This window comes from Mesoplodon bidens (genome assembly GCF_964165515.1).
Source record: "Mesoplodon bidens genome assembly, chromosome: 3".
Taxonomy (NCBI): domain Eukaryota; kingdom Metazoa; phylum Chordata; class Mammalia; order Artiodactyla; family Ziphiidae; genus Mesoplodon; species Mesoplodon bidens.
This window is the reverse complement of record NC_138178.1, coordinates 101,481,723-101,507,096: the sequence shown is the minus strand read 5'-3', so window position 1 is coordinate 101,507,096 and position 25,374 is coordinate 101,481,723. Positions and strand designations below refer to the sequence as shown.

The window sequence follows — 25,374 nt, the reverse complement described above, 5'->3', positions numbered from 1 at the left end:
AGGCACAGTGGGTGGTCTTAGAATTAGACTGGGAGGCGGATATGCACTTGGCACAAACTTGCTGAGTTATACTTCTAGTTCACTGCAACAGGAAAATGGAGAATCATTGTATTATATAGTCATCTTCATAGGCTGCATGCTCAATGCTGCCCCTAAAAGGAACTGGCCAGGATAGAGCTCATGTTAACCGTGAGTGGCATTTCTTGGGAGTGAGGGGCAACCAACCTAAGGATGAATAATGTAAACCTTCCTCTCTCTAGCACAATGCTAGCCTGAGTTTTCAAAGCCAGAAGTGTGCTTTTTGAGCTTTTGTTTATTCTATTTAGGTAGAAAAAGAGAGGTATTAGGGTTTTATTTACCCTATGGATAAGCACCAGATTCTTAAAGATAAATGATCACCTCTCAATTCTAGAGAGTGCCAGGGTGCAAAAGTTTCCCCACTCTCTGTCCCCATCTCCTGCTCAGATAACCTTCGATTTGGTCACTTTTGTTCTTTGTCCTTTGCCACGAAGGATTATCACGGACGAATGTTCAGGCTGAAAAGGTCAACTTCTTACCAGTGCTCAGGAAAAAAAAAAAATGCTGCAATAAATAAATTATTTAAGAGGCAGCTGCTGCTCTCGCTGCCAATTTGATAGTTCAAGCTTTGAGACAAACTTTGCAGCTGCTGCAGGTGGAAAATGTGTGAAAATAAAGTCTTGAATTAATGTCACAGTTTTCCACTAGGGCTAGAGAAAGAAATCTTCCTTATACTGATAGCAAGGGAGAATGATACATGCAGGAAATGGGGGTAAAGGTTATTAGAGTTGGTACATATTATACTTGATTGAGATCATGATATTCCTCTTAACACTCCCTGCAAAAGAACTGCAGTATCTGTGTTTAACCAATGATATTTATTTAAAACTTGAAAAAATTTTCAAGTTATAGTGAGTAATCACCATTTCGGTTCATTCTGGTTCTAGATCCCTGAATAGATCAAAGCCTGACCTGCTTCCCGTGACTGCTTTGCTCCTTGGCTGCCTCCCACCTCTGGATTAACATAATACCTTCAAATTCTTCCAGGACTGAAGGCACCAGATACCATCCTATTTCCTTTAGCTAGTAAAAGAGGAGAAATTTCACAAAAAATCCATTTGATTGCTTTTTCTCCTACACTGGTTATGCTCGTATACGTCATATGTGCAAGTCATCAGTTATTCCATGGTCTATTTGATCATCCATTCATCAGATATTTACTGAGCATCTAGTATATCCAGGCACTGCACTCGGTCGAGTTAGGTTTAGTTAAATAAATTTAAAACAAGACACGGTCCTTCTCTGGAGTGGGGAGGAAGGTGGTCAGACATTAAACAAACACAAATATGTAAGTGCTAAGTGAGGTAAGTTCCAGGAAGGAAACGCTAAGACAGTAATGTGCTATAGTTATTTCCATTTCAAATGATTCCCGCTGATTACTTAACCTGATCTAGACACTTGCTGGTTTCCTGCCCTTTCTCCCCTCCTCATCTTTCCCCTCCTCCTTGAATGGTGAAAGCGGATCCAGAGATGCTTACCATTCCGCTGAAGGAGTGCCGCAGGAGAATCGCGTGGCCATACAGCAGGGTCCTGTGGCCACCCCCTTGTGCAGCCTGTGGGGAAGGAGGGCAAGAAATGTCAGCACCGGCCAGGCACGGCCTCTCTGACGGCAAAGCAGCACAAGAATTCTTGGAAGACAGACTACAAAGAAAAGACCCATCGAGAAGCTCCCAAGGAATTCATTCTAGAAGCGAGTGGCCAGCCTACAGGCGTGGGGGAGAATGGTGACCACAGCCATGCAACATCCCTGGGAGAGCGTGGGTGGGGCCTCTTCTTGAAAACAGCCCCTGCCCGGGATCAGCGGAAACCCAGAGCCGTTCTACCAGAGAAGCACGTAAATTAGATAGGTACTGCTTACCTTCCTTTGAAACTTCTCAGAAGCGTTCAGAGTGAGAGAGAGAAACAAATGTGATGTAACTACAGCCTAGGGACAAAAAGGCAGCTTGGGGGCAGGCATATGGTAACAGTCTGTGCCTTGTGGTCTTTTCTCTTCAAGGCACTTTTGCCTCCTGCCCACTCACTTAAATGGGTCCTATTTACCCACGTTGCACCAACGAGAGATGGCTCTGAAATCCAGGGCTTTAAAAGGGCAACCAGTGATGCGAGAATAGATCCTGTAGTTAAGGGTCCATCTAGGTGCCCTTTCTGTGCCCCAGCAGGCAGCTCCACTCTGGCAGTCCAAGCAGCGGGAGAGGCCCAAGAGGAAGAGACAGCCCAGCATAAAGCCACCGGTGTCTGCTTCTTACTTTTCCCCTTATCTGATTGGCACCCCATGATCTGAACTGAATAGCACATGAGAGGAGACAAGGCTATTATGTATCCAGTTATAGGTGAAAAGGTAACATGGAAAACTGAAATCTACAGAAAATTCTAGAATGTTTTGGCATCAACATTTCCAACCTTTTACCCAAATCTTCCCTGTCATGTTAACCTGCCCTCAGAGACAAGTCACATTTTTTTGATCACACACCCCTTTTAGGAAGAAATATTTGCGCATAGACCACCATCCCCAAATATGGACAAAAAGAGAGTTCAAAGCGTGAGATTAAAATGAATCATAAACAGAAATTCTGACATTTTCCTTCCATATGCCAAGGGCACCTCTTATGCATCATGTATTAGAGCTACATAGCAGCAAGCCCAAGGGCTGGTTCGAGGGTCTGGTCCTCTCCTGTGTCGACCCCTTATCAGGGCCACGGGTGATGAAGGGGAAGCTGGTGGTGGAGAGAAGGCAGAGGTCTAGATGGTAAGGCCTGAAGTAATTCTATTTCAACTCTATTTGGATTAACAGAATCACCCTGTCAAAGAGATGATTTTTCATGTCATACAAGGAGCCTAAAGAAAAGGAAAAAGATAAATGTGGCATCATGTTAAAAAAAAAAAAGCCGGTAACTATATATAAATGTGGCTGTGCTTTTTTTTCCCACAGCTATAGAGATATTTAAATGCTCTCTAGACCTTAATACTACAGAAGGATTAAATGTTCTTCACAATATTTCTGAATTTCTTGAAACCATCTGAACTAACTTTAGTTGCTGTATTTACGAATGTGTCAACAGCTTACATTAAAATCAGTCACACTAAAGAATTTTCATTATCTTGTCAGGCTCACTGACAGTTGTAATATTGCAAGTTAATTAATAGCTCACGATGGCTTATGTTGTGGGTTTATGCTCCCAGCCTAGTCCTGTGCCTCAAACTGAACTACTCACTAAACCATACTTCCCATTGTTAACCATGGGTCACACCTTCCTCCAATTCTTCTTTGTTCCTGTCAACTCTGTGAGTAATCGTAGGTAAAGAGTCAGGAGTTGCTGACCCCCAAAGTGGCACTAAGGGGCCTGTGCTACCCTTCTCTGGCAATGCTGGAAACATCTCCTGGCTCTCATGTCCTCAATTATGATGCCAACGGAAAAGCAGAGTGACTTAACTACCCCACTGGGATTGAAGGGAATGACCCATGCCAACTCTTCCCTCCGCTAAGATCTCAGATGCTTGTGCACATCAGCTTGTTAATACACAGGCTGCTGGACCCCACTCCACAGTGTCTGCTTTACTAGGCTCGGGGTGGAACCTGAGAACGTGCATTTCTAATAAGTACCAGGGAAAATGACATTGGTTATGCTGCTGGTCCAGAAACCACATTTTGAGGACCACTGCTTTAAGGAATGATCAAGCTTCCATGCCAGAAAGGTAAAGGAACTTTTTCTGCAGAAGCTTTGATAATCGTCATCCCGGTGAGAGCTATCATTGGCACACACCATGCCTCAGGTGCTTTACATCCATCATAGTTCATCCTCCTGACTTTTCAAGGTAGGAATCATTTCATCCACTGGGAATGTGAGGAATTTGAAACTCAGAGAGGAAAGGATCTTGCCACAAGTCACACAGCTGGATGTGGTGGTGATGATGGTGGGAACTGAACTCAGAGTTAATTCCAAAACCTGACTCATTTCACTGTACTTTTTAACAATATATTCATTTGCCTACTGTATACAAAACCAGGGTACACAGCAACAGGAAGAAGAGGATAGAAAGATACTTCCTCAGCTCCTTAATGAAGGTGAATTGATACAGTTGGAATTAAATGAGCTCTAACCACATGGCAGGCACATAACTACACTAAGTGCTGTATGAGAATCATCTCATTCTATCTCTTAATTAGTGCTGTGAAGTAACCATGGAATTACCTCCATTTTATGGAAGCACCAACTGAGGCTGCAAGAAGTAAAGTAAGTTGCTCAAAGTCATACAGGTTCCAAGGGCAAAGCTGGGATTTAACAAAGACGAGGGATTTTACCATATCCTCTATTGTCTCCCTCTCTGTATTCTGGCAGGAGACGAGGCTTGTGTATAAAAAACCATGTTACAAATAGAAATGACATCGCTGTTCAAAGAGGTGAAGACAAACAGCATTGGAATAGACCAGGAGGGTAACGAGGGTGTTAAGGAATTGCTTTATCAAAAAGGTAGACAGGGGGCTTCCTTGGTGGCGCAGTGGTTGAGAACCTGCCTGCCGATGCAGGGGACGTGGGTTCGAGCCCTGGGCTGGGAAGATCCCACATGCCGCAGAGCAACTGGGCCCGTGAGCCACAACTACTGAGCCTGCACATCTGGAGCCCGTGCTCCGCAACGGGAGAGGCCACAACAGTGAGAGGTCCGCGCACCGTGATGAAGAGTGGCCCCCGCTCGCTGCAACTAGAGAAAGCCCTGGCACAGAAACGAAGACCCAACACAGCCAAAAATAAATAAATAAATAAATTTATAAAAAAAGAAGAAGGTAGACAGTAACATTCTAGTAAGACTGTTGATGTGTAACGATAATTAAAAAAAAAAAGAGGAACCCATATAGGCAAAGTGCTGGAGGTGGGAGTATGAAGTACACATGGGGACTGGTGGACGATTCACTGGTTAGCGTTGGGTTTGAAGAAAGGGAACAGCTGGAAATGAGTTAGGATGCAGGTACAGGCCTGTCAGATTATGGAGGGCCACACCTGACCGTTCCACAGCTAATGGGACACTGGTAGAGGTTTTTTTTTTTTTAATCATGTAAATGTTTTGTTTTCTTTTTCTTTCTTTTTTTTTACATCTTTATTGGAGTATAATTGCTTTACAACGGTGTGTTAGTTTCTGCTGTATAACAAAGTGAATCAGCTATACATATACATGTATCCCCACATCCCCTCCCTCTTGCGTCTCTCTCCCTCCCACTCTCCCTATCCCACCCCTCTAGGTGGTCACAAAGCACCGAGCTGATCTCCCTGTGCTATGTGGAGAATGTCACAATCAAAACTGTCCCTTAGGAAGGTAACCCTGACTACAAAATGGCAAAAGAACTGAAGGCATCAAACCCTAAGGACAGAAAAGATCATTCTGTCATTCCGTTTCCAGGACAACCTAAGGAGAGGATGTGGACCAGAAATCTTGGAGCCATCCTTTACTCCGTCCTCCCTCTCACAGTCCACAGTCCATCCAAAGCACCTCCGGTGCCACCTTCAAAATGTATTCTCTACCCAACTACTCACTGTCCCACTGCTACCAGTCTGGTCCAACCTATTGCCCTGTTTCACCCTGACTATAACACCTCCTAACTGTGCTCCGTGCTGCGCCCGCCCCGTTTATAGTCTGAGCTAACACAGCAGTCAGAGCCATCTGTTTAAGACTGTCAATCACCTCACGTTAATTTTCTTGCTCAAAACTCTCCCAATGGCTTCCTTTCACACTTAGAAATGTGACATCCTCACCATGGCTTCTAAGGTCCTGCATCAGGAATTGGCAAATTTTCCCTATAAAAGACCAGATAGTAAATAATTGGGGCTTTGCAGGACACATATGTCATGTAGTCTTCTTTTTTAAACAACTTTTTCAAAAATGAAAAGCCATTTTTACCTAGAGGGCTGTACATAAACAAGCATAGGCTGGAATTGGCCTGCTGTTGCGATCCCTGCCTTACTCGATCTGGTTCCCTCCACCTATCTGACCGCATCACCTGCCAGCAGGAGGGTCTCCACCACTCCCTCTGCTCCAGCCCCATGGCCCTGCCTCTATTCTTCAGACAAGCAAGCTCCTACTGCAGGGCCTTTGCACATATGCTTCCCTCTGCCTGGAATGCTCTTCCTTCAATATTCTCATGGCTCATTTCCATCCTTATTCATCTCTGTGTTCAGATATCTTATTAGAGAAGTCTTCTCTGATCATCTCTTCTAAAAGAACAATCCCCCTTACTTGATCACATTTTTTCTGCTTTATTATTTCTCATGGCGTTTATTAGCTGATAGATTGTTTTTGACATGTATCTCCCCTCCCTCCCTCCCTCCCCCTAGGACATAAGCTCCATGAGTCTTTGGTGTGTTCTCTGCCATATCAACATCACTTTTATCAGTGCCTGGCAAACAGGAGGCACTCATTTTCATATTTCGTCTTCATATTTCCTGAACAAATGAATAATAATTGGATGAGATAGTCCTTTTGTCTGCCTTATACAAATGGAAAAAGAGAAGCTTTCCTATGGTCAGCTTGTGAGCAGCGAGCTTGGATTTCAACTTGGGTCTAACGACAAATTCTACCAACTCTTTTCACTATTTGATGCTAATTCTAGATAACATTCCAGGAGATGATATGCTACATAGAAGACTTCACGGGTCTGTTCCCAAGTGGGATCCAGACCTCAAGACTGTGAGACTTCATTGGGATGGCAGCCCTGCCCCTGCTGGGAGTGACCTTGGCTATCATCATTGGCAGAATGAGAATATATGGTATCACCTCGTGGGATGGGAGTGCAGCAGGCGGTGAAGCCAGCAAAAGCACCCTGATGCCATGTCCTGAGGAAAAATGTTCCACTAGATCATTAATTCAATCATCTCATCTGTAATTTCAAAAGTGATTCTGTCACTGACATTTCTTTAGGAGGTTTCCAGAGGACACTGTCACCCAGTAAGATAATCCCGATATGGCAACAAAGGAGAGGGGAACTCTGCTTCTCTCCAGCCATACATAGATGTTTCAAGACTGTCAGATCTCTAAGCCACCTTCTTTTATCATCTGGAACCCCAGATTCCACTTTGGGGGTCCCAGGATCTGGAAAGACTCCTTGTGGATCTAACATAAGCTGCGAAAGCTGGGGGTGGGGGCTACCTTCCTGGAGGGCTTGCAGGACACGACGTCACTTCCTGGGTGTGGCTGTGTGTACTTTCATTTTCTTTTCCTCCCCCACTCCCCTCCCTTTCACTCTTTCAGGCTATCAAAGAAAGAAAGGAGCCTTGCTAGAAGGTCACAGAGCAATGTTTCCTCCAGCACACTGGAGACCCTTTACATCGCCCAGGAGGTTTCCTTTGACACAGGCGACGACTAAATAACAATGATGCCATACAAGTAAAAAAAAACAGTAACACCTAAGAGCAGAAGCAAAAGCAAGTAACCTAGTATTTTCAGTTAGAAAACATAACGAAAGCTTCTATTCGTAATTGCTACAAGATATTAAAAATTTTAGGAATTTACCTAAATGTTGAGCTAAACCTTCAAAATGAAACCACAAACTTTTGCTCTATAAAACAAAATTTGATTTGGTGAAATGGAAATGTGTACTTTGTTACAGAATGAAAATACTAGTATTTGTTAATGCTTATTCTCCTAAATTTAACTTACAGATTTAATGTACTTTTAATGAAAATTCCAGTAGGGTATTTAGGAATTCAACAAAATCACTATAATCTGCAAACATAAACATTAAGAAATTTACTCTGAGAAGGAACCAAGTTTTAGAAAATGTTACAAAGCAAAATTCATTCATTCATTCTGGTAATGGTTCAAAAGAAGAATGTAGTATAATACAGACAGTCCATAAACAAATCTGAAATGCAGCATATGATAAAGCAGATTTTTAGTACAATGCGGGGAAGGCAGGATTATTAAGCAAATGTCTCTTTGTTTGATACGTGGAGAGCAAAATAGAAAAGTATTCAGTAAGATCCACAGGAAATATAAAAGATAGATTATGGATGGTTAACAGAGTTAAATAATTTATTTTAAAATTAAACTCTAAGACAACTAGCATGTAATAAATAGTCCACATTCTTTTACAGAGCTAATACTTATCTATGCTCTGAAGCAACAGATAAATTCAAAGGAAATAAAAAGACAGGATTTTACCAAGATTACTAAACTTCAGAACAATGGAAACGTCAACATTTAATAGACTACAGAAATTCTTTGTATCACGTTGACAAAAGGATGAACATCTCATTGAAACGTAAGAAAAAATCATCAAATAAAGAAATGGGCAAAGGATATGAATAAATGATTCATATCAGGAATAAAATTAAAACATATGGCAGAGATTTTATCTCTTCTAGTAATGAAAGGAATGACAAAGCACCTTTGATGTATCATTTTTCATCAATTAAATTTTCAAAAATGGGGAAAAAGCCTTAATGCCATCAGAGTTGCAATTTAGCGGGTGCTACCCTCTAAGGTGGCACTGAATACAACTCTTTTGAAAAGCAAGATGGTAGTATATAAAAAGAGCCATAAAGAAGTCAATAACCTTTGCTGTAGTAATCCTACTTCTGGGAGTAATTCAAAAAAAGCAAAACGGTTTGCACACTGTTGTGAAAAGAGCATCATAATGGGGCAAACAAAAAACCTGGAAAGGACTTGACTATCCAAAAGAAAAATATTGTCTAGTAAAACATGGGGCTTCTTCAGGATGTTCTACCCTGCAACCATTAAAGGAGACAATTTACAGAGGCTACTGGAAACACAGAAAATGGTTATGATAGACCATTGTGAAAAAGGCAGAATGCAAAATGCCTTCTACTATTTATATATATATATATATATATATATATATATATATATATATATATATATATATATGCAAGAATGATAAGGAAACCTATAAGAATGAACTAGCCATTTGGGTGGTTGTAGAACCACTGGACTTTCCCTTTCCAAATTTTTCTTTAGCACTACTACCACGGGATCATTTCAGTAAAACGTCCGTGTGCATGGGACGCAATACCGTGCTGCATGTGTTTAAAACAATGGAGGGCTACAAAACTGTTCTGTCTCTTCGTTAAAACTTCAGTTGCTCGAGGTGATTTATTTGCCAGAATCCTCTGTAAATGACTTCACCTGTCTGAAAGGTGGCTGGCAAGGCATACCTAGCATGCTTTAGGTTAGGCACTGACTCCAGAGTCTAGCCCTACCCTGGTGTTGGATAGAAAGCCCAGAGAGGCAGCCTTTATCCAAGACACTTCTGTCCTCCCCTGAGCTCTCTCAGGCCTATCCCAGACTCCATAGGGAAAATCTCTTGCCCAGGGAGTCACTCTCACTTGGATCTCAAAAATCCTGGCTCTTCTGACAGCCCTTACTGGATCCTTCATCTTGGATCCCACCCTTGTCCCTAGAGACATGGTTTCTACACTACTCCATGCTTCCCAAGGCTGCCCCCACCAGCCATCAGATTCCAGGTCTACCTTCCCCAACTGCTACAAGCCATCACATCCTTCTGGCCAAATTCCCAAGACCCCACTCAAGCACCCCACTGTTCTAGGAGAGGTTGACAGATAGAACTGCATAATCAGTGGGACAGATGGGACTCCCCAGCTCAAATGGCACTGAAGGAACTGTTGGGGCACTTTCCAAACAGGTCTTGGATTGGATTCCTGGGAACAGAGACAATTTTCCCTCTTTAATGACAGTTAAAGTAGTATACTGGAATTTACAAAGTCTAGGGGTGGGAAGGCACATGTACAGATTGGTATGACTAGTGATTTGGAGTCAGAGTCAGGGAATATGACAATAGCAATTCCATAAGCACTTTCTAGCCATCCTAACTCCTTCACTATGTGTGAAATCCTGAAAACCCCAATACAGGAAACTAAACTCTTTTCTTCACCACCTTTCCTGGATCAGATACCCTACTCTTCAGCTAGGTAATTGCCAAGTCCAGCTTTTGGTTCCCCACTTTGGGATATAAAGACACTGTAAGAAGTCTAAGGTATCATTCTTACAATTTGACACCTTGATTTTTCACTTATAAAAGGATGATTAATATGGATCTAAAACTCTTAGTCAAAGATTTCTGAGCCATGGGCTATACAGAAAGCAACAGTATCAGGATGGAGTCCCCTAATGAGGTTTCCCCTATAAGAAATACTTCAAGTGAGTCTGGGCCAACTTGACCACAACAGTGCAGGCCCTTAAGGTAAACACACACGAAAGGAGGCCACATTCTTGGCATCCTTCATGGGCCTCTTGGGATACTGTTAAAAACTGAAATCATGAAATAGAATTTTAATGAAGTTCAGAAAAGAGGAGGAAGTGCAGCGTCTGATAGCCCACTTCCCCATGTTCAGTGATCACGACAGTCTGCCCAGTTGCCCTACTGACAAGACAGACCCACGATTTACAAGCTGCAGGCACAGTACAACCCCAAAGAGAAAAGGCTAAAGCTGGTCTGCAGAGGCCCTATGGCAGAACTTGACCTCCCAGCAAGGTCAGCAGGGTGACCCTGACTCAAGGAGCCCGACCTCCCATGCCCTCAGTACTGCTCGCTCACCATCACTGCATATCCCAGGGCCCAAGAACAGAGTGCTCAAAAAGCTGTGCACAAAGGCAGGTTAGTCTCTTTTCTTTCTTTCACTTCTTAAATAGAGAAAACACAGGCAAAACCCAAACAATCCATCCCCCGACCATCTAGCACTGAATGCCAAATTTACCATTTCCATAGCTTATCATTCATTGAATTCAGCCAACCCAACCTCCCGGAAGCACCTAGAATTCTTCTTCCTGGGTGAGAAGATTTTGGCAATCTCATTTTTGTTCAAGTCATTAATTTCATAGCCACATGGAAGTAGTTCAGGACAAAAGGATGAAAGGCCAGAGCCTTATGTGAGAAAATGTAAGCTCTGGGTCATAAGCCTTATCTGTAACAAGAACCTGCACAGCAAGGAGGTATTTTCTTCCAGGAAAGTGCCTACACGGCTTCTCTTTTGCACAGATGTGGCCAAAGGGGTGAGGAAAATCAGAGAGATGGCTCAGATGACTTAGGGATCACAGAGGAGTTGCTGTTATGACCCCGAGTTCATTATTTCCTGTGAGCACTTCAAGTCATGAGAAGGAAGAGCCTGTAGATGGTGCAGATTTGAGCCCCGAATGCACGACTAAAGGCAACTGACGAATCTCCTGCCTTTCAAGTCTTTAAAAATAAAGGTCTCGGCTCTTTGAGAATGGTGGACACATGCAACCATGTTCCCATCCCAACCCACAATGTTTGGGGAACAAATTAAATGACTTTTGGAGGTTCCCACTTGGGTTGGGATTTTACAAATGCTGATTCTGAAACAGGAGGATAAGCATTCTCCACTGAGGGGAAAAATGGTGGCCATTGGGACGCCTCCAAATTGAGCACGGGGTCATTCTAGATGCACCTGTGCCTCTCTTTGCAGGTAGACACCACAGGGAAACCAGACAGCCAGGATGGCAGCTCGAACGTATTTCCTATTATGGTATCTTTTAAAGGAGCAAATTGACAGGAGATATTTGTCAGGGTATTAAAGACATTTAGATTGATGACCTTTGAGAGAGGTAAAGCAATTATTTTCTTCTCTGAATTAATTTTCCCCTTCTCCTATAGCTCACTAACAGATTTCTAAGAATCTGACATTGCCAAGTTCATTCTCTAAATAAAAGGACCCTGTCAGCCAGATCTGTTTTCCAGGCACTGCTCTAGTTTTTATTTGAACCATACATCCTCATCATTCATCAGGCCTCTGATGGAATGGTGGACCAGTGGCCACATAGGGTCAAGACTAAGAACTCTGCTCAACCATTTCCTTTCACCGAAGGCATCGTATAACAAATATTTCCTACAAAGAGTTTAACATCTAAAAGGTCAGATTACCTGGACATGAAAAATCAAATACTGTCTTTATCTACTACGTCTCTAGGAAAAAAAAAACACATCACCATTCATCCTGGGAATTAACAAAATAGGTGTAAGTTTTTATCATAAAACCACTATTGAGTCCTACTGTGTGCAAACACCTCTAGTCATGTGGGCTATGAGGAAGAAAATGAACTCAAATATATTTTGTTGTTTGATCCTCCTCTCTCTCCCCTGCACTCTTTAACCAATTATTTTTCTCTCCTGGATGTCCTTTATCAACACAACTTCTGTTTCCCTCATCCCTCTAACCCCCTTGCACTGTTCCCAATTATGATCTTGCTGGATAGAGATAAATTCATCCTGTTTTCTCTACATCCACAAAATAAGCCTAGGGTCAAGTTCACATTTCCAAGCAAAACAAACAAACAAAAGCCTGACCTTTCCTTGAAGTATATGAAGTGGCCTTAGGTGGAGAAGCTGATTCTCAAAGAGTTCTGTGTATGTGTGGGCCTGTGGATGGATAGAACAGGTGCTCTTAATACTTCCTATGTGTCCGTGGACCATACACTGCTCGGAGGGCAGTGGAAATGGTTCTCCTGAACCTCTCATGGGTTGATTATACAGAAGTGCTCCTCAATCCCACCTATCCCTCAGAACCATTGGTAGAGCTTTCAAAATGAAAACAAAGCGAGGAAAAAAAAACTACAGCCCCAAAGGCAGGGCCATTTGCCTAAGACTCTTATTTGGTAGGTCTCTGGTGGGTCCCGGTATCCTACGTAATTCTAACGAACAGCCTAGCTTGAGAGCCACCACCCTTCTGGGACTTCCCCAGCCACACTGGACCCTTCATCTAAGTAACTGGTATGATGCTTACAGTCAGCAAGTATTGGGTTGGCCAAAAAGTTCGTTCAGGTTTTTCCGTAAGATGGTACGATGAACCCGAACGAACTTTTTGGCCAGCCTGATACCTCCCTGTTCTCAGAAGCATCATTCTGGACCAGTGGCTGATTTTCCTTTTAGCATTTCTCCAGAATCCTACCAAAGCAAAGAATAAACATGGTTGTTCCCCTTGCCCTTGATAGCTCTAGGACTAGTGTTCAACTATAACTCTCTGTCTCTTAGCTCTACTGCCATGTATGTGACAGGTGGAAAGACACAAATTTCTATTGTAAAACCTGTGTGGTGAGGGCTCTAGACAATTCAAACTTGGTAGAAAAAGAGTTCCAGGCCCACCACAATGACCTCTAGATCTCTACACCCATCTTCTTGGTGTCCAAGACCAGCCAGACCCTGCCTGTGCTGTGTCACCTGCAATCTGGCCTTCCCTCTCCCACCAATCTGGACTTCATAAGGCCTGGGAAGAGATGAAGTTGAGGGCAAAAAGCAGGACAGATTAGGGGGGAGGGACTTTTACTTTTCATCTCTCACTACTTGGTCACCCCCTCCCCAATCAGTCATTTCCAGTCTTCTGTTCTCACTCTGGTTGCTGTGTCCCCAGCCATTAAGAATGCCCTTCTGCATTCTCACTTATAACATTCTACTTTTTTCCCTGCATCTGTAAGGTCTCTTAGAGTTGTTTTGAATCATCTAACACTTGGGCAGTGCTATTCACATGGCTGCTTTCAAAAGCCTAGCTTAAATCTAAGTGTTCTTGCTACCAACTAGTTCTTCTGTCAAAGAGAAAAACTTCAGGGTTTTTTTTGAAAAAAAAGTCTCCTCTGCTGCTCTGTGAATAGAAGCCAGGACTTGGATAGAAGAGGCACTATCTGATCTATTTTCTCACCATTGTGCAGGGAGTAAATTCATCACACTGACATTGAGAGGATAACCAACTGGGACTGACAGTAACACCAACTAGAGCTGCAAGAAACCACAGCAAATCTTTGTGGGCAAGGGAAGAAAGGCACATTAAAATGGCCCCTGCTATCTATGAGAGGAGGAGGAGAGTGGCTGGCTCAGAAACACCAAGTATGTGTTACAATTTGAAAAAAATTATGCCAAAATAAGCAAAACTAAATCTCAGTTGTGCTGATGTTTGCCTCCTTCAATGGCTGGAGAAAAATCAATCAATCATTTCCCAGTGGGGTTGTGATGTGATGGTTAATATAATACAATGTGATGATTTGGTACAGAAAAGAACACTGTAAACAATGAATTAGCTGAAAAAGAAATAAAGAAAATGATCCCATTTACAATAACATCAAAAAAATAAAATCCTTAGGAATAAATTTAGCCAAGGAGGTAAAAGATTTCTACACTGAAAAATACAAGACATTGATGAAAGTGAAAAAGACACAAATAAATGGAAAGATATCCTGTGTTCATGGATTAGAAGAATTAATATTGTTAAAATGTCCATACTACCCAAAGCCATCCATAGATTCAATACATTCCCAATCAAGATTCCAATGGCATTTTTCATAGACATAGAAAAAAACAATATTGAAATTTGTATGGAACCAAACTGTATTACAAAGATACAATAATCATACCTTTATGGTACTGGCATAAAAAACAGACACATAGGCCAACGGAACAGAATTAAGAGCCCAGAAGTAAACTCATGCATATACCATCAACTAACACTTGACAAGGGAGCCAAGAATACTCTGGAGAAAAGACAGTCTTCTCAATAACTGGTTCTGGGAAAATTGGATATTCACATGTAAAAGAATGATCTTACACCACTCGAAAATTAACTCAAAATGGATAAAAAAAACTTGAATGTATGACCTGAAACCATAAAACTCCTGGTAGGAAATGTAGAGGAAAAAACTCCTCGACATACATCTTGGCAATGATTTTTTGGATATGACACCCAAAGCAAATGCAACAAAATTAAAAATAAACAAGTGGGACTACATCAAACATAAAAACTTCTGCACAGCAAAGCAAACAATCAACAAAATGGAAATGGAAGAAAATATTTGAAAGTCATAGATCTGATAAGAGGTTAATATCCAAAATACATGAAGAACTCAGACAACTCAATAGCAGAAAACTCCAAATAATTCAATTAAAAAATAGGCAAAGGATTTGAAGTGACATTTTTCCAAAGAAGACACATAAAGGCCAAGTATATGAAAAGATGCTCAACATCAGTACTCATTAGGGAAATGATATATCACCTCGTGCTTGTTAGAATGGTTATTATCAAAAAGACAAGACATAGCAAGTGTTGGCAAGGATGCAGAGAAAAGAGAACCCTCGTGCACAGCTGGTGGGAATGTAAATTAGTGTAGCCGCTGTGGAAAACTGCATGGAGGTTCCTCAAAAAATTTAAAGTAGAACTACCATATGATCCAACAATTCCACTACTGGGTATTTATCTGAAGGAAATGAAATGACTGTCAAAGAGATATCTACACCCTCCATGCTCAGTACAGCATCATTTACAATAGTGAAGATATGGAAGCAACCTAAGTGTCCATCAACAGATGAATGGGTAAAGAAGATGTGGTACAATGGAAGACTATTCAGTCATAAAAAGAAGGAAATCCTGCCAGTTGCAACAACATCGATGGACCTTGAGGGCATTATGCTAAGTGAAGTAAGTCAGACGAATACTGTATAATCTACTCGTATGTGGACTCTAAAAAAACCCAAACTCAGGGGCTTCCCTGGTGGCACAGTGGTTAAGAGTCCGCCTGCCGATGCAGGGGACGCGGGTTCGTGCCCCGGTCTGGGAAGATCCCACATGCTGCGGAGCGGCTGGGCCCGTGAGCCATGGCGGCTGAGCCTGCGTCCGTAGCCTGTGCTCCGCAACGGGAGAGGCCACAACAGTGAGAGGCCCGCGTACCGCAAAAAAAAAAAAAAACAGAAAAACAAAACCCCAAACTCATAGAAAATGATATCAGATTTGTGGTTACTAAGGCAAGGGATGGGCAGTAGTGGAATTGGGTAAAGGTGGTTAAAAGGTACAAACTTCACTTATAAGATAAATAAGCCCTGGGGATATAATGTACAACATGATGACCTTAGTAACACTACCGTATGGTATCTTTGAAAGTTGCTGAGAGTAAATTCACAAGGAAAAACAATGTTTTTGTAATTATGTATATGAGGTGATGGATATCACCTAAACTTATCACTGTAATCATTTTACAATATGTGTATGCCAAGTTGTCATGCTGTAGACCAGTGTTGTATACCAATTATATCGCAATTAAACAACAAAAAAAGAATACTGCAATTGATTTCTGCTCTTTATACTCGGAACGATCACTGCTGACTGTGAATCATCCTCAGAAACCTGAAAAAGTAAATATGTTATCTAAAGAGTCTGCAGGGAGAGGGAAAGTCAGAGGGACAGACAGACTGTCTTGAACCAGAGCAGCTAAAAAATTCCTGGTAACTTATCACTGTCTATTAATTAATATGCATCTATAGCTGTTTACAGTAGCCGAGACTGCATTCTTGAGAGAGCCTGGGACTACCGCAGTCCTACTGTTTCTCCCACTGACATTGACTGAAAACAGCGTAGCTAATAAAGCATGGATTTGTATATCCCTGTTGCCCTGCACACCAAAGTGGCTGCCCAGAGGGAACAATGAACTGGGCAACAGCAGTTGCTCATTCTCTTGGCGACCCAGGTCAATCGCCTGGGGTCAGAGAAGTGTGGCTCCTGCAGCTCAGACCTCTCCCAGGCCCTTAGCATCACCCGGGGCTGAGGCCTGCCTGGGGGCAACATGGGAGTAGAAGAGGGAGTTGAATCCACCACAAAGTTTACAACCCTGAGCGGAGCAAGAGGTTCTGAAATGCTAGCATCTTGCTAAATATACACCCGCCATTTTCCCCATTATTGGAAATCTCTGGATGAAACTGGTATAGAAACATGTTATTGGACCCTGTTAAAGGCTGAGAGAAAGAATGTGAATTTGAGATATTGTATTACATCAGGTCATTTTTTCCAAAATTTGTGTAAATCCTAAAATTGGATCAGAGTTTGCCAACAGTCCCTTTAGCAAGCTGACGTGGGAAAATCCCCATGAGGGCAGGAGATAAGGTAAAGTTGCCGCGGTTGTAACATGGGGAAACAGTCCTACAAACTATTGGGGCAAAAATGCCAGGTCCTCTGGCCCCTGGCGCTGTGTCCTGAACTGAACACACAACGTAGTGAGTTAACTTAGAGAATCAGCACCATGGATAGCTCTCTCTGATTGCCTGACTAAAGGTGTCTCAAGAATTACAATTCAGTTACCAGTATCCACTAATAAGATAAAATCTAGAGATTTTTGTACTCCAGCAGTAATTCTGAAAATTTCTAATACCAAGTCATAAACTTCAGAAAAGGGACAACTATTTAAAGATATACACATAGCTTAAAAAAAAAAAAGGGATGAATTCAACTTACCTTTCTAATACCTCACAAAAGACATGCAAACAGGTGTTTTCAGGAGTGGTCATGCCATGAGTTTCCATCACTGGCCCCAGCACCAACCAGAGAGCAGGACTCAGGGGAGTCAGGAAGAGGAAACACTTCCTCAAGCAAATCCCCAAAGGCTGTTCTTCAGCAGAAGCCTGCATGGTGCTGGCCACACTGACACAGGCACAGCTCTGAATTCACGCTTAAGAACAACATTCTGGTTCTCCTGCCCACTGCCCTCCACCTTATAAAGGCAGAGGAGCAGCAGAGAAATGGGGCAGGGAACCCAGCCTCTAGCTGCACATCACCAATGGGATGGAAGCGGGTGATTCTTAATAACATGCTGACTCCACTTCTCTCCATAACAAAAACAAAAGAGGCACAACTGGTGCCTATGAACTCAGAGGCCTCTTCCTTCCATCACGGAGCTAAGACCTGGAGTTATCCACCAAGGAAGATGTGAATAACTACCACCAACAAGGGCACCAACTATCTGGGCTACAAAATCAAAAATTTTTTGTAAATAAGCCAAAGCACATGTGTGGTGTTTGGCTGAAACTACTTAGAACATGGAGTCCACAAGCTGTACATGAGAATACACCTTAGGGGTTCACAAGCTCAAGAACTGGTGTAATTTCAACAACAGGACTAAAACGGATCATCCATGGTTGCCAATCTTACTTTTTGCCCAATAAAGGTATTTATAAAAGAAAGAAAGCTGTCACTTACACTATCACTATAATTTTCAAAAAGAAAACACACCAACTTTATTACAGTTATAAAATACTAAAAAGGACATAATCATTATGCTAAATGAAATAAGCCAGATAGAGAAAGACAAATACTACTGTATGATAACACTTATATGTGGAATCTAAAAAACACAACTAACTAACAAAAAAGAAGCAGACTCTCAGATATTGAGAACACATTAGTGGTTACCAGCTGGAGGGAGGAGGGGCGATACAAGGTGGGGAAAGTGGGAGGTACAAACTACTGGGTGCAGGATAGACTACAAGGATGTATTGTACAACATGGGGAACATAGCCAATATTTTGTAATAACTATAAATGGAGTATAACCTTTAAAAATAGTATAAGAAATAAATATTTCTTTAAAAGGACATAATCACAGAAAATAAGAAAGGCAGAACTTTCCATTTATAAAGTTTGCTTAATGAAACAATTCATACATTGTCTTTATTTTCCTACTTTTCCTGATGACCTGCAGATTCTTCCTCATGGACAGACACTGGTCCTGGAAGAGCATCCTAAGATGTGCAGGAGCCACTAATGTAGTTGAGGCCCCATGTTGCAGAGGGGTAGAACAAGGCCCAGAGCGCAGCAAGGCCCGAGCCAGAAGGCCCAGCCCCTACTAGTCTTGCACTTCCCTCCCTCCCATCAGATCCCCCCCTCCCCACTCGGTACCAACCTAAGTCTCAGTTACAGGAGACGTTGCAGCTCTATTTACAATAGCTCGGAGATGGAAACAACCTAAGTGTCCATCATCGGATGAATGGATAAAGAAGATGTGGCACATATATACAATGGAATATTACTCAGCCATAAAAAGAAATGAAACTGAGCTATTTGTAATGAGGTGGATAGACCTAGAGTCTGTCATACAGAGTGAAGTAAGTCAGAAAGAGAAAGACAAAAACCGTATGCTAACACATATATATGGAATTTAAGAAAAAAAATGTTGTGAAGAACCTAGGGGTAAGACAGGAATAAAGACACAGACCTACTAGAGAATGGACTTGAGGATATGGGGAGAGGGAAGGGTAAGCTGTGACAAAGCAAGAGAGTGGCATGGACATATATACACTACCAAACATAAGGTAGATAGCTAGTGGGAAGCAGCCGCATAGCACAGGGAGATCAGCTCAGTGCTTTGTGACCACCTAGAGGGGTGGGATAGGGAGGGTGGGAGGGATGGAGACGCAAGAGGGAAAAGATATGGGAACATATGTATATGTATAACTGATTCACTTTGTTATAAAGCAGAAACTAACACACCATTGTAAAGCAATTATACTCCAATAAAGATGTAAAAAAAACAAAAAAACAAAAAAAACCCAAGCGTTCTGCCTTTAGCTTTCCTCCTTTTCCTCTGCAGAGCTGGAGGCCCTTTTACCCCATGAACTTCCTACATCTTGTCCTTATTCTTGTTTTCTTTCCATTTGATGCCATTTGGTCATTCCAGATCCTTCCATTGTAAAACCAGATATTAGTAATCATAGGATTGGGACACTGGCTACAGGGTTTTTACTCCAGTGAGGATTAAAGCGCCAGTTGAGGTAAAGGGTTTCTCTGGAACCAAGTTAATTTTTCTTTACCAGAATTTCCAAATAGAATAGAATTTCATTAAACTTTCATGAAATGAAAATAAGCTGGAGTTTTTTCTAGTTCACTGAGTTTTCCCTACAAATATATAATTTAAACTCCGGTAGCTATTAAAAGTAAATTACACGATCAAAGGAAAAGGCTAATAAATAACTTGAAAGGTTTCTCTTCTCCCAGGATTTCTTGAATTCCAAATGTGCTTCATTTTTAAAAAGGTAAGCAAGGCTCTTAAAATGAAAGATTTCCCCTAATTCAAATATCCCACAATTCGGGACTTAAAAAATTTCTAAAAATGCAGCTGAAATTCATCTCTGCCCCCGCCCCCCACAAACTAGTTATTAAAAAGAAATTCAGCAAAATTTCTCTTCAAAACATCTCACATAAGAATACAACTATTTACCTACTTACTACGCACTGGAGAAAGTGCAAGTACCCCAATCCTGCCTCACTCCTCTAAGAAACTTTAATGAAGATGTTTAAATTTTTTTACAATTAAAATGTAAAGAGCACACGCAAACACACACACAAACATATACAACCACTGAAAACTACATTTAGTCCAGCCTTGGGAAAGACGCTCAAGCTTCCTAAGACAACTGAGGTCATTGTGACAGGACTATATTCACAGAGCATTTGAATGTCCATAGCAACAATGAGAAGAATTCCAGGGTTTGTGTAACATCAGCCAAGCTATATGTTATCACATTTGCTAAATAACCCCAAGATCACACAGGCATACTGATTTTAAGCAGGAGGTACTGACTTCAGAATGAAAAAACATTCCACCAAAGAAAAGGCAATTCCACTCAAGCTGAAACACTATATTCAGAAAGAGGGGGTTTGATAAGAGTCTGGAGCTTTAAAAATTAATTCTGTGGGTTCTTCACTTGAAAATGCTTCTACTCAGGATATGAATAAATGTAAAAAGCCAGTTAACTTTAATGGTTATTCTTAACTGTTGAAATTAACATTTGATTTTTCTGCTGGTTGACTTTGGGGATGTTGCATGAGAAAGGGAGAATATCCAACTGGCTTCTTCCATTTTTATTATGAATTCCAGCCTTCCGGAGGAGCAGACAGAGCTGGAGTTGCATAATAGACTAGGCGAGTCTGAAGCACTGAGAAGCTTGGAGTAAGGCAAGGCTGCACACTTATGTCATCTCACCACCTTGAACCCTATGGCCACAGGCCATCTAGACCACAGTCAGAGGGAAAAAGAATTTAAAAACAATTTTCAATATCTCGAAGGAAAAAGAATGAGTCCACAGGCAAGCCATCCTTGTAATTTCAGAGCAGCAGTTTAACAAGCTTCTTGGCAACAAATTCCTAAGTGTGCAGCCACCTTTAATTCCACCAGATTGAAGTGTGTGGTGTGGTGGTGTTTTTTTTAAATTGCAGAAGCACAAAGGATGGAAACTGCCCTGAACACTCACAAGTGAAAAGCCCAGTTCATTACAAATACAGCTGGAGTCAGTTGTCCAGGCAAAGTACATGTACAGTAAAGGAGTGAATAACATACCCATTCCGAGAGGTCACTGAGCTAGCAAAATCCAAAGCAAAACAGTAAGTGGATATTTTAGTGTGTGCCAGTCTTGCTGAAAGCTTTCAAGTCATTTGAGGAATCTGCTGATACTTACAATAGAGAAAGACCCCAATGGGAATAGAGGGTATGAAGTTCCTACCTGGTGAGTATTTTGTGATTTTGGCTAGAAGTAAGCAGTGGCATTAGATGTTAAAGTTTGTTTTTACTTTTCCAGTACTGTGCTGATGTCATCAAGAAACTAGAAGCAAGCAACATGCTGTAGCCGAAATTTGTCTGCAGTTTTTTTTTGTAATTACATTTATGCAAGAAAATCCACCCAAGGAAAATGGTCAGTACCCACATCAGAAAGTTTGGAATTTCTTTTTCTTAGAAATTCTGCAAACAATCAATTAGAGTTTTTCTTTTACCAAAGAGGAGTTTTCTTCTTTTACCAAAGAGGAGTTTTCTTACCATGAAGTAAGGTCTTCCAGATGGCAAATTTTAATGAGATATCATGTTATCGAAAGACCGGTTCAACAGTAAAATATGAGTTACTTGCACACGTTTTCATTAGTATTAGTTTATCAGAGAAACATTAAAATCCATTATATCAGCATAAAATTCTAAAATCATAGCCTAACATGAGCGAGAACAGTAAGGAAGGGGAAAGAAAGTGAGAAGAGACATAAGTTTAATGACAATTTGGTCTGTGGAAAAATACATTAAAAACCTTAGTTTGGAGGCCTTTCATTATTGTTTAATTTCTGAAAATAATATCTGGCTCTTTGAAGTTCTGTCAAAACTGCAGAATACATCCCATATTCTTCCAAAAGAAAATTTACAGGAGATTCACGTCTCAAAAAAAAAAAAAATTAAAACTACACTGTCATCACTTAGTGTTTTAGGGTTGATGTTTTGGATGGAGTTTGAAAAAATTCTCTTTGTCCACACCAAGGCAGAAAGAGAATAAATGCATTTATCCATCTACTTAAAATTATGGGAGCCGGGGTCTCCAGAATAACAGCTAATACCAACAGGCTAAAATTTCCACAGCTAATTGGTGATGGGTTATTGCCAATAGGACACACCAGAGGAAGTGAGATGGTGACACTTTTCCATTTTAACTTGGCACATTGCAACCATCAGACAGGAGGAAGTTCTTTTTCATGTTGATGTCTGTCCTATAGAGATGGTGAAACCAAAGCCCAGGGCAGTGAGAGATTTGCCCACAGTTAAACTTCCAGTAGGTGGCAGTACTAGGACTAAACCATCTGACAGCTCTGTCACCAAACAGGCTGCCATGAGCTCTAACAAGCGGCAGGTTTTAAAGAGTAGTTTTTGGTATATAAACCCCTCAAGCTTTTGCATGTAAGAGCAATTTCACCAAATGGGTTTGGTTATTTTGTTAATACAAAAATATTATTTTTTTGTAGCAGGTGTGGATGACCAGCCAAAGGTTAAAAAAAGAAATGGAAGCATCCCAAATCAGAATGTTATTTTTCTCCTATTCAAAAGAAAAAGTAGGATCAAGTCAAACAAGTTAAGAGTTTAATACTGTGGTATCTGGCTCTTGTCCATTAGGCAGTAGGCACAGGTAACATCCACAGGATGAACAACCCGACAGGCGGTGGTGGCACTGGAGAGGGGAGGTCCTGAGTGGGAGCACCGAGGAGGTACTTGGAGAGCTTGATGCAGTGGCTTTTTACCAACTAGTGCAAAGGAAGTTCAGACTTGAACACCTAATAAAGTGATTTTTTTAAAATCTACCCTAGCTTTAGGGCATATATGGGCGGGTCCTGGGACTGACATACCGGCACATGCAGAAGTGACTTTGTACTTTTTCTCCAAAGGAAATCCTATGTCCTATTTTAAAGGTGTAATTAATGCCCACTGTTAGATTTGACTCATTAAATAATTTCTTTCCTTTATAAAACATCAGTGGGGACGAGGTTTATTTAGAATTGTGTACAAAGTTTCTCCATCAGTCTTGTTCCCTCCCCACATACATACCAAAATAAATTCTCATTCTGGCTCTTTTCTGACAATGATGAAGGGAAGACAGAAACCTCAGAAAACTGAGAGGCTACATCTGGATGATGGGGGTTGTCCCTTCTCTTCTATAATACAGAAATGATGGTGGGAACTCAGGGTCCCAGGAATAAAAAGGTAAGGCTCCTATTTGCCCTCTTCATTCTGGATGAGTTCGCACAAGATCTCTAAATCTGGGCATAGCCAGAATTCAAACTTTAGACAATGGGCTTCTAATTCCCCTCATCAGCATCTGTTTTGATTTGTTCATTACCTAACCATGTCAGGGGAGATGCATCTTTAGCAGGTTCTTTCTTAATGATGTTGTCACCTTTCTGTGACTAAATTTTCCATGACCTTATAAGATGGATGAATGTCTTGATCTTGGCTACAAGGTAAGTATCTCATGACATGTACTTTAAATAACATTTACATGAATACAGCAAAATGTAAGATTATGCCTCCTTGGCCATTTACAAGGTCACACAACGCCAGGAGGCAACGCTTAGCTTCTCAGAAAGCATTGGCACGTCATCCCTGAGCCTGACAAATGTGCCACCACACGTATACATTTCTTTAGCAACTGTGCTGCGTGTAGTATTCCCTATTCTAAAGACAGGGGCAAGTGAAAGGAGCCTGAAGCTCCCCCTAGTGTTAACGGGACCATCTCATAAGTAATAAGGGGAATTAAAGGACCACCTCTCAGTGAGCTTATCCGTAAGACAGATTCTTGCATAAACAGTATCTTTCCAGGTCACATTTCCCAATCAAGTTTAAAAGGCTGAGTGTGTATTTGCATTCTAGATATTTTAGAATCTAAAGTCAAGAGTGATCTTATACAACCGTAACATTAATTCTTCTTACACGTATATTTTATCTCTTTCTTTTCTTTTTTTTTTTTTTTGCGGTACGCGGGCCTCTCACTGTTGTGGCCTCTCCCGTTGCGGAGCACAGACTCCGGACGCGCAGGCTCAGCGGCCATGGCTCACGGGCCCAGCCGCTCCGCGGCATGTGGGATCTTCCGGGACCGTGGCACAAACCCGTGTCCCCTGCATCGGCAGGCGGACTCCCAACCACTGCACCACCAGGGAAGCCCCTTGTTTTTTAAGTAGTAAAAGTCTGACAGTGATTAAGTCAACTTTTAGAGAAAACCAGAGCCCTTATCAGGAGTGCAGCTGGTAATTGTGTAAATCAAGGCCTTTCATTTTTAAAAGCATTACATTCATTCACGTCAAAACCCATTTGTAGTTATTCGGCCCTCGATTTAACATGCACCTGGTCATACAGTGTGGGTCTCTCCTTCCTTTGAGGCATTTGAATATGCCTGAGGATCTGTGACAGGAGGAAGTAGACCAGAGATGAAAAGAGGAACCAATATTCATTTTCACACCCACAGACACCTGTCAGCACTTATTTAATTCTCACCCAGCCCTATGAGGGAGGTTGCATTTTGAAGGTGTGGAAAGTCAAGTACAGAAAGGGGAAACAATTTGTCCCAGAGGTCACTCACTCCAGTTTAGCCTGGACTGAAAACACATCTGACTAACTCCAAAAACGGAGCTTCTCTCACTACAAATGCTGCTAGGTCTGTATTCAAAGTCATTGCCATAGGATGATGAGGACTGAGGACTCAGAGGGAGATGGTGACATTCTTTTTAGCCCCATGTCCTGCTGAAGGTGGTTGGGGACCTCACATAACGTAGGTTCTATCAATCCAAAATGTGAAAATACCTTAATATTTGTATGCAGGGATTTTACATCAAACTCCAGCTATTGAATTGGCCACAGTGCCAAGCATCCATCTCTTGGTAATATTCCCAGAATAACATCAGATAGCATTTAATCAGTGGTAAAGTGACCCAAGGATGAGTTTAGCGAGGGTGGACTCTGAGGGGCACTGACGTTCTCTGCCCCCAGGGTCTCCTCATCATTCATTCTCCTTTTCAACATAAAGCTGGGTCCTACAGGCTACTGGCTGTAGCTAAGGACAATTCCATAATAAACTCAGTCGTTAAACCAAGCTGGACACCTCTGTTTTATTTGCTGGCAAAAGGAACTGCTGCAGAACTGTCAATCCTTGCAAAAAGGCTTCTATACGCTCATCAAACAAATAAACAAATAACCCATGTCATTTTTTTAAAAAGTT

The 25,374-nt window shown here is 41.6% G+C and overlaps 1 protein-coding gene across 3 annotated transcripts in view; it reads right to left on the bottom strand.

The window, feature by feature from the left end:
- RYR3 (ryanodine receptor 3) overlaps positions 1–25,374 on the bottom strand; it is a gene marked incomplete at its 5' end in the record, with an annotated part of 572,808 nt that overhangs the window by 304,785 nt on the left and 242,649 nt on the right. For all 3 annotated transcript variants that reach the window (XM_081227519.1, XM_081227518.1, XM_081227520.1), the window contains one exon: positions 1,557–1,631. In XM_081227519.1, the coding sequence (XP_081083645.1) occupies positions 1,557–1,631 (75 nt within the window). The remainder of the gene's footprint in view (positions 1–1,556; positions 1,632–25,374) is intronic.